This window comes from Corylus avellana, chromosome ca9, assembly GCF_901000735.1.
Source record: "Corylus avellana chromosome ca9, CavTom2PMs-1.0".
In the NCBI taxonomy this organism is placed as follows: domain Eukaryota; kingdom Viridiplantae; phylum Streptophyta; class Magnoliopsida; order Fagales; family Betulaceae; genus Corylus; species Corylus avellana.
In genome coordinates, this window is record NC_081549.1 from 2,818,489 (window position 1) to 2,829,331 (window position 10,843).

Consider the following 10,843-nt stretch of genomic DNA (forward strand, 5'->3'; position numbering starts at 1 on the left):
GCACCAACACCAAGTTTGGTTTGATGGAATATTCGAATACATTACAACTGCATGCAAACAAACAGAATGTGAAACAATCACATAAATTATCAAATTATTTTAATCATATATATATATATATATATATATATATATATAGAGAGAGAGAGAGAGAGAGAGAGAGAGAGGATTGTTAAGAACTATGCTTTTTTTTGCCATCCCTAATTGCTTTGTTGGTGGTGCTATGACCGCCGTCCAAGACAAGGTTGAGGCCACTCACGTACTTGGACTCATCGCTTGCCAAAAACAGTGCTGCCTTCGCAACATCGTCTGTCCCGAGCACCACCCCTTTCAGATTTGCGCAGAACAAATCATGTCTTCCAACGTCTTCTTGTCTTGTATTCCCGACACATTCCTTAGCAAAGGAGTGGCCACGCCGGACGGTGATAAGCAATTAACTCTAATTCCATGCTCCCCCAACTCCACACACAAATTCTTGGTCAGACCCACCAGCGCATGCTTTGACGCCGCGTAGATGTGTGGGGTTTCTCCATGTATCACTGACGCAGTGCTAGATGTGAATAGAATGCTCCCCTTTTTGGCTGGAATCATTACTTTGGCTGCGTGTTTGGCTGCCATGAATCCCCCCAAGACGTTCACGTTAAAGACCCTATTGAATTTCTCGCGGTCGAAGTCTAAGATGCCATCATCAGCGTTAGTAACGCCAGCGTTGCTAAACAATATGTCGAGTTTCCCATGTTTTGAGACCGCGGTTTCGACAGCATTTTCAACATCAGATTCGCTAGTGACATCGCAATGGACGTAGGAGATGTTGCCACCGGTTCCGATGTCGTGGCAAACAGAGTGACCGAGGTCATCTTGGATGTCAGCAATGATAACCTTAGCGCCGTGTTGAACGAATAGCCTTGCGGTAGTCTCGCCAATTCCACTGGCGCCACCGGTTATCAAGGCAACCTTCCCTTCCAACCTGCGTAATGAAAAGCTGATGATCATCGGTATATATATACATGCATGACAGTCAGACAGATGAAAGAGACAAGTGTTAGCTTTGCTTACCTCTTGGCAATGGGAGCACCTTCCATCTTTAGCTTATTGTTGCTGATAAATACTGTGAGAGTGTTTTTCACTGTGAAGATCAGCTGGCATAGAGGGCCTTTTACAAGGAAAAAGGCTCTGTTTATTTCTACCAAACCAACAACATTTTCTACTGCTGGTGGGGACGGTCTAAAAAGGAGAATGTTGACAAAAATTATATATGAACACAAATTTTTGACAAGTTGGTTTAGAGAAATTCTTATTAATCAGCTTCTAAAAATGGTATGTGTTCTTTAGATTATTATGGAAAATATTTGTCCATATATTTATGCCTTCAAAAATATAAATTGTTTTATAAATTATAAAAACATGTTTCATGACTCATCAACAATATTTTATGGTGTCTCCAAGAAGTATCTCAATTGGCTTGGATCACGTCTTATGAAACGGAAGTTACTAGTTCGAATCCTCCTCTACCCTCTTATGCAAACATGTCAAAAATAAATAAATAAATAATATTTTATGGTAAAGCTAAAGTGATAATAAATTAGAGAAAACTTTCCTTAGAAGTTTTTTCTCCAGAATTCTGCTCTATTTGCGTCACTGTCTTCAACGGCCTTTCTGCGCTCCTTGTCGTCGCCTCATGCGCCTTCACCTACCTGTCGATTCTGTTCTTTTATTTTTCTTGTAGTTATTTATCTTGTATGTATATATAAAGAAACAATATTTAAGGCTGATGAATTGAAGCTCCTTAAGGGTGCGTTTGAGATTACGATTTCATAAGAATAATCTGTATTTTTAAAGGATATCGCAAAACGTAAGGCGTTTATTTGAAAAAGTGTGAATTTAAACCAAAATCATGATTTCGCATAATAAATATTTAATAAAAAAATATTTTTTATCATGTTTTACCAAACGCTTTTGTGATTTTAAAATATTGCAATTTCAAAAATACAATTTTTAAAATCGCACTTATTGAAACCATAAACAACGACGTAAGTTGTAAATCGCTTAGTGGTAGGGCCCGTGCCGACAATTGACTCATGGCAAGGCAATAGCTATTGGATGTGGTGCATGAACTCTAAAGCGATGACCATTGACTTTTTTGTTTCGAGGAAGTTTCATGGTTTCATAAAATCACATAGAGAAATATTGTTTAGAAAGTACGATATTTTGAATTAAAAACAATCAATTATCTTCCCTTCACACTTGGTCAAATTGATGAAGAGCTATTTTCGTAGCATTATTTGCTTCCCTTCGACTATTTCCTACAAACCACAATTAAAACTCATTGAGTATAGTTTGAATATATTCAAACTATATATGTCGATTAGCTGGTCATACTGACTCCAACAAGAGCATTCATGGTGCAAATAATGCACGACTTTTAACACATTTTTCTTTATAAATTACTCGTTAGAGCCCAAACTTCTGTCAAATTATGCTGTCTTTCAAGTTGTCACCGCCTCAACTACAATTTGGTCAATAATAAAAAAACAATAACTTATAAAGAATAAAAATAAAAGGCAATGTAGTACACATATTTTGCCAAAACAAATCCCTTGGCATCTCTTGATGTTAACCACCCCTTTTGGAGGTTTCTTCTGCCTCTACCTCTTTATTCGATTATTGTCGTCTATATTATACGTGCCTAGACTTGCATTGCTTGATGGAACGATCTAGTATTGAAGTTGAGTATCGTGCTCTTGTTGATACTACATCTGAACTTTTTTGGTTACGATGGCTTTTGTCCAACATGAGTGTTTCTCAGTCTACTAGTTCTCCTATTCATTGTGACAATCAGAGTGCCATACAGATTGCTCATAATAATGTTTTTCATGAGCGCACAAAACATATCGAGATTGATTGTCATTTCATCCGACATCATCTTCAGCATGGTATTTTACATCTTCATTCTATCACCTCTGTAGATCAATTTGTCGATATTTTTACCAAATCTCATCCATCGAGACAACTCAATTATCTTATTTTCAAACTCAAGTTAGCTTCGCCCTCCTAGAGTCGGAGGGGGATATTAGAATATTATATTTCCGTAATATTTATGTGACAAAATATCCCCGTAATATAATCAATATATTACGGAAATATTCCCCACATATATTATTGCAATATTTGATACCGAATTCATTATTGTAAACATGTTGATTTTATTTGATTTTGTAATTATTGTATTTCTTTTCTTTTAAGGCCTTATTCAACTATAAATAAGTCATTCTATTGTACAATTGAATATACATTAGAAATACAAATTTCTTCTCTACAATTATCTTTTAGTTGTCTATTTTAACATTACTCCTCCATTAAATCTTTGACGTTTTTTACTAATTGAGAGGGAAGACCATTGAGGCATTGACTCTTAGCAAGCAATAATTTATTCAAGTTTTTTTTATTAAATTAATCTTGTTATTTAAAAGAATATAGGAGTTTAATATTTTTAGACTATATGTTTGGATTTTGTGTTATTTTGTTTCTTCTACTTGTCGCTCTTTATTAAAGTAAACCAATTTGACATTGTCAGATTAATTCGAGTGATTTTTGGATAGGTACCAATCATAGTAGAAAAATACTCTTCGTACCAACCAAATAATGAAAGACATTTTTGATATCGTATTCAAGGTCTCATCTAAACAATGAAAAATTAGTGATTTTCTCCGAAAATATTTTCCATCATAAACTACTTTTCGTTGAAGCAAATGCAAATGCAACCACTAAAAAAAAAAAACACAAATATCGACCCGTGAGAGATGACATTTTAAGCCCAAAATTCATTACTATTGACGTTTGAATAGCAACTCTTGATAGAAGACTCTAAACATAAGGTCTAAATTCAAAAATAGATCGAATCGTATGACTGTAAGTAATATATATGTCACTTTCTACATATTTGCTTGGTATTTCTAGATTCTACGTCATTAGTAATTACTAATATGTTGCAATGGATACTCTTTTCTTAAAATGGTGGGGACGGTCAAATTGTCAATTTGGCTAGGTATAAGATTTTGAGATTTAATTAAACACATGCATCAGTAAATTTATTCTTGTGATGACCTTAACAAGTTTGTTAATTTCTATTGAGAGACTCTTTCAACTGTAAGTGTCCGAATAAACTATATATTAGACATTATTTTTCTGAGTCATGCATGTTACACGTACATCATTATTTATTCCATCTCTCATTCATTTTATTTTTATGCAAATTCAGCATTGGATTTGTAGAAATCATCCCACAAATCTAATAATAAATTAACTCATCCATTATTTGGAAATAAATGAAAAATAGAAAGAAAAATAATTTTAATCGTTTCTCTATTTTTCTTCCCCCACCCACCAACCCATGCAGCCTCTACATCTCCAGAGAAGGAAAACCAAGAAAACACAAAGGTAAAGAATCTAAAGTCAGCTTAGTAATGTGATGCAATTATCTTATTTATTAAGTATAGGATTAATATTTATTTTATATTTTATCGTTAATTAGCTTATCAAGTAGCAATTAAAAAGTAGTTTAGGTGGTTAAAACATCGTTAGGTAGTAAGAGTTGGAAGCCTTAACTTTAAGGGTTGGTGTTGTATAAATAATTATCGAATCTTATCAATTCCAGAGACTTTTGAAGGCTTCGGTCCCTTGAATCTGGATTCACGTTCATGCAGGGGTGGAACCACCCTATGGCTTGGGGGTTCCCACCCATGCACCCCGCCCATCCGCCCCCCCCCCCGATTCTTTTAAAAAAATAGAGCTTTATTTACAGTGACGCGAGATGTCACCTTTTTCAAATGGTGATGCGTGAAACTGTAAAAACGACGTTTTAGCAGCAAAATGGCGCCGATGAGAGGCGTCATTCACTATGTAAACGATGCCTCTCAAACAACACTTGCTTGTATCGTTTTGGTGAAACGACACTAAGCATGGCGTCATTGAATTGGGTTTTTTTGGTAGTGTATGTTATTTAATATAATTGCGTTGCTGGGAGACCTTGAAAACAGAGGGAGAGATGTATTGACCATCGCTCTCCGGTTGGGCAGCAAACTGGGGGACCTCAAATTAATTAAGGACATGTTTGGTATGTAGATAATGTGACTTCTTTTTGTTTTTTGGTATGCAAAAAGGTCAACCGTTGACACTGGACAGTGACACACCGTTGCTTTCTGGACGTTATAATGGTATTCACCCGTCCAGGTATGCACATTATCCTCGATCGGACGTCGACCTCGCATGACGAAAGCCTAAATTTAACAATATAAAAGGAAACAGAGCTTAGAAGATACTATTCCAGCGATAAAATTATAAAAAAGTATAAAAATATAATTTAAAAAAAAAACCTAAATTTACTTGCAACAAAATATTAATCCTGGTCATGTTATTTGACTGCAGTTGTAAGGTGGAATGTGGATGATGGAGTTGTGAGACTTTACTGTCCCTGCCAAGTGGGTCTTGCATTATGGAAATTTTAATAAAATTTGAATAATTTAATTTCAAAGAATATGGTTAGAAGTCACATTTTTATTTTATAATTTAATCTAAATACTTATATAGTACTCTTTGATCAGTCATGGTTAAAAAATTTAAAAAAATAAAAAATAAAAACTTGGTAGAAATTGTCAAATCAAAATAATGAGATAAATATAAAATAAAAATATGATATATAATATTAGCCAATTTCAAGTAATCCCAATCCAGTTCTTAACGTATAAATCTATTGTGAACCAATTTGAGGTCTTTATTTTATTGCTGTTACACCAACACGAAGTTTGGTTTGATGGGATACATTTGAAATTGCGGACAAAGTCATGCAAACAAACATAATGTGAAACAATTAAATAAACAATCTGAAAAGGTTTGAGAACCCTTGGAGAGGGAGAGAAAAAGCTTTCCTCAGCTCAATCGTAGCTTGAGGTGTTGTTCTCTATATATAGAACTTGGGTATAGAATACAATCAATCAATAATAAAGACAAAGATTACAATATTCCAGAAATAAAGTAAATTGCTATTGTGAGCTGCTGTGCACAATCTTCTCAGTAGGTAGGATCATATTTTCTCCATGATTCTCTCCATCTTGCCTTTCATACAAGTGCTGTGATTGTGATTCATTGTCATTACCATATCTGGAAGATATTCCCTTAACATCCCCCCGCAAGCTTATCGTGGGTGGAGGTGTCACGGTGAGCTTGGCCCGAAAGAAGGAAAATTGAGAGCGAGGTAAACTCTTAGTGAAGAGATCAGCAATTTGGAATTGTGAAGGAACAAACTGAACTCGTAGAGCACCCGCAGCAACTTGTTCTCGCACAAAGTGATAATCAAGGGCAATGTGTTTAGAACGAGCATGAGACACTGGGTTAGCAGACATGAAAATAGCACTGCGGTTGTCACAAAGAATAGTAGCTGGAGTAGAGGATGAAATGCGAAGGTCTTTGAGTAGGTGAGTAAGCCAAGTGACCTCAGCAGCGGTGAGAGCAAGAGAACGATATTCGGATTCGGCACTGGAGCGGGAAACAGTGGATTGCTTTTTGGCACTCCAAGAGATGAGATTATTACCAAGAAAAACTGCTTAGCCGGAGGTAGAGCGTCGAGTGTCTGGGCAACCAGCCCAATCGGCATCCGAATAAGCCAAAATGTTGGAAGAGCTGTGAGAGGAGATGGTAAGACCGAATGAGAGAGTACCTTTGACATACCGCAAGATGCGCTTAACAGTACGAAAATGATCTTCAGTGGGAGCTTGCATGAATTGACAGACAGTATTAACACTATGAGCCAAGTCAGGGCAAGTGATGACCAAGTATTGGAGAGCACCAACGATGGAGCGATAGAGTGTTGGATCTGAGAAAGAAGCACCAACAGCAGACAAGCGTTGACCAACCACCATTGGGGTAGCTATAGGCTTGCAATCAGCCATCTCGGCACGCTTAAGCAAGTCCAATGCATATTTTGTCTGACTAAGGAATAAACCATTGGTGGTGTGTTGAACTTCAATGCCCAAGAAGTAATGCAATGGGCCAAGGTCCTTCATGGAAAATTCACGACTAAGATGAACAATAAATTTCTTGAGCAAGGAAGGGTTGTTACCAGTAAGAACAATGTCGTCGACATATAGCAGCAAATAGATGATACCAGCGGGCTCATGGAAAACAAAAAGTGAAGAGTCGGCACGACTACAAGTAAATCCATATTGAAGTAAAAAACTGCTGAAGCGATGGAACCAAGCGCGAGGGGCTTGCTTAAGCCCATAAATCGCCTTATGGAGGCGACAAACATGATTGGGAAAGCAAGGATCAGTGTAACCTGGAGGTTGATCCATATAAACCTCTTCAGTAAGAGAGCCATGTAGAAAGGCATTTTTGACGTCCAATTGACGAATGGACCAATGTGCAACGGTAGCTAAGGAGAGAATGAGGCGAACAGTGGCTGGTTTCACAACTAGGCTGAAGGTTTCATCAAAATCTAAACCCGGAAGTTGAGTATAACCTTTGGCAACAAGACGCGCCTTGTAGCGCTCAACGGAACCATCAGGTAGAAGTTTGGTTTTAAAAACCCAACGACAGCCCACAACATTCTTATTTGAGGGACGTGGAACCAAGGACCAAGTGTGATTTTGATGGAGAGCACATATTTCATCATCCGTGGCAGAGACCCACTCAGGATGCTTGGTAGCAGACTTGAAACCACGTGGTTCCTTCAATGCCATAAGCGACTGAAAAAAGGGGGAAGAAGTGAAGCCAGCAGTAACTTGATATGCCTTGGGTTTGAAAATACCAGCCTTAGCCCGAGTCGTCATCGAATGAGAATTAGCTGGTAAAGAGGTTGGTGCAGAGGATATACTTGGTGGTGCGGCAGCTGGAGCAGCAGGAGAAGAAACACCTGGTTGGACTGGTTCGGCAGCAGAGGAGGTGGACACAATGGCTGGAGCTCGAGAGGTGTTAACGAGGACTTGATCAACCGCACAAGGAATGCATGCAAGAGGTTGTGAATCAGAATGTGGAAGGTATTGTGAGTCAGAACCTGCAGAAGATGAAGATGACCTAAAACGAGACAAGTCCGAGTGAGAAGTACCAGGTTCAAAAAAAGACACAAGATCAGATAAAGAAGCAGGAGTGGCTGGGGGGTTTCCTGCAAAAGGAAAGTTAGTCTCGTCAAAAATAACATGCCGAGAAATAAAAACACGTTGAGTAGTGCGGTCGAGACAACGAAAACCTTTGTGAGTTGAGCTATATCCAATAAAAACACACGGAGTAGTTTTTGGTGCCAGTTTGTGAGAGGCATAATCCCGAAGGTAAGGATAACACAAACAACCAAATGTACGAAACAAAGAATAGGAGGGAGAGTTACCATACAAGACCTCATAAGGAGAAGCATTCTGAAGCACCGGTGTTGGGAGTCGGTTGATGATGTAAGTGGCCGTAGAGAAGGCTTCAACCCACAAGGTTAAAGGAGTGTGAGCATGAAAGAGGAGGGTCAGACCAGTCTCGGTGATGTGGCGATGTTTCCGCTCAGCTTTGCCATTTTGTGCAGGTGTATAAGGGCAAGCAAGACGCTGCTCAATACCACAAGTTGATAAGTGATGTTTAAAGCGTAAGCTAGTAAATTCTGAGCCACCATCGCATTGAAAAGCCTTAATATTCTGAGAAAATTGATTTTCAACAAATTTCTGAAAACGAAGAAAGGTATCAAAGAAATCAGATTTGTGCTTGAGAGGATAAAACCATGTAAAGCGTGAATAATCGTCCACAAAAATAACATAGTAGCGGAACCCAGAAGTAGATAGAATGGGGGAAGGACCCCATAAATCACAATGAATTAATTGAAGGGGAAGGGAACTACGTTTGTCATTAAGAGCAAAAGGGAGCCGATGGCTCTTGCCAAGTTGACAACTATTACAAATGCGAGAAGGTGAGGAAGGGACAGGGGAATTAACAGAGATGCCCCCTGTTTTATTTAAGATTTCAACAATGCGAAAAGAAGAGTGTCCTAAACGAGCATGCCAAACATTAAGAGAAGCCCGCAAATTTTTGTCTTGAAGAGAGGCAAGAAAGGCCTTTTGACCACGATCAAGGACATAGAGACCATCCTTACATCGACCGGTTCCCAACACCGCCCCTGTGAGCAGATCCTGTATAGTAAAACCAGACCCAAAGAAAGTAATGGAACAATTATTGTCAACAGTGAGTTTACTGATAGAGATGAGATTTTTTGTAAGGGATGGAACAACAAGGACATCTAATAAGGAAATAGAGCCAAGAGAAGTGGAGTGAGAGAGAGAACCAGTATGTGTAATAGGAAGAGAGGCCCCATTGCCGACCACGACTTTGTCAGAGCCATTGTAGGGAGTGGTAGCATCAAGGGTGCTTGCATCATTAGTCATGTGGGAGGATGCACCACTGTCAGTGTACCAATCTGAATCCTGTGAATCTTGAATTGTACAAGATGAGAAGGCTTCTGCAATGTTGGCCGTGTGGAAGGATGAATTGAAGCGTTCCCAACAAACAATAGCTAGATGACCAGTTTTACCACATATTTGACATGTATGCAGTGAAGAAGACCTTTGGGAGTGTGGGTCTGAAGACCGAGAAGCAGAAGAAATACCACGTTGATTGGTGAACAAAGGGCGACCACCACTTCCTCCTCTGCCAAAGCGGCCACCGCCGCGATTGTGTCGACCGCCACGACCAAAGGAGCGACCACCACGCTGAGCCGTGAAAGCTGCAACAGATCCAGATTGGGCATCAAGGGATTGCACAAATAAAGCATGGCTCTGTGCCTTGTGAACAACATCCCTGAAAGTGGGTATAGGAGTCTGAGATAACATGGTCGTGGAGAACGAAGAAAAGGAAGCACCAAGGCCACGGAGAAACCAAAGAACTTTGTCGGTATCTTCAACAGGACGATTCATGGCAGTAAGCTGGTCACATAAATTTTTAAATTCTCGGGCGTATTCACCAATAGTCCGAGATCCTTTTCTGATCATCTGAAGATCATCTTTGAGCTGAAGTTCATGAGTCTTGGATTTGTTAGAGAAAGATTCCTCAAGGGCAAGCCATGCATCACAAGATGAGGTTGATCCCAGTACTTCACACATAGCTTCTTCGGTGAGAGATGAATAGATGAGACTAAGAACAAGTTGATCCATTTGTTTCCAAGAGGTATATGCTGGATTGGGTACAGACTTGTTGTCTTTGTCCAAAATTGTGGAAGGTGGTTCAGGGAGAGAACCATCAATATGACCAAGCAAATCTTCACTGATGAGGATGGGATCAAATTGATTTCGCCAGGGAAGATAATTGGTGGATGTCAATTTGAAGGAAATCCTGTGAAACAGAGTGTTGAAGGTGACAGAAGTGGTGCTAGATGGTGTGTCGGTGGCCATATTGTGGACACTAGTCAGAATGATAGGATGTATGGTGAACTGCTGTATTAGAAGTGATGTAGGTGACGTGGGTTGTTGTAAATGTATGAAAAATAAAAGATGTAGTCAAGGTGTTTGACAAAAAATTTCAAAGAAGATGTGGGTGAAAAAAAAGAAGAAGGAAGGTACGACGTTGGTCGTTTTGCTGCGCTCTGATACCATGAAAAGGTTTGAGAACCCTTGGAGAGGGAGAGAAAAAGCTTTCCTCAGCTCAATCGTAGCTTGAGGTGTTGTTCTCTATATATATAGAACTTGGGTATAGAATACAATCAATCAATAATAAAGACAAAGATTACAATATTCCAGAAATAAAGTAAATTGCTATTGTGAGCTGCTATGCACAATCTTCTCAATAGGTAGGATCATATTTTCTCCATGATTCTCTCCATCTTGCA

At 38.8% G+C, this 10,843-nt stretch overlaps 1 protein-coding gene across 1 annotated transcript; it reads right to left on the minus strand.

Moving 5' to 3' along the window:
• Positions 1–172: 172 nt before the first annotated feature.
• LOC132191706 (short chain aldehyde dehydrogenase 1-like) lies at positions 173–1,082 on the minus strand. Its single transcript, XM_059606799.1, is given in 3 exon segments — positions 173–348; positions 351–967; positions 1,057–1,082. Coding segments are annotated over 3 exon segments (819 nt in total).
• Positions 1,083–10,843: the final 9,761 nt, after the last annotated feature.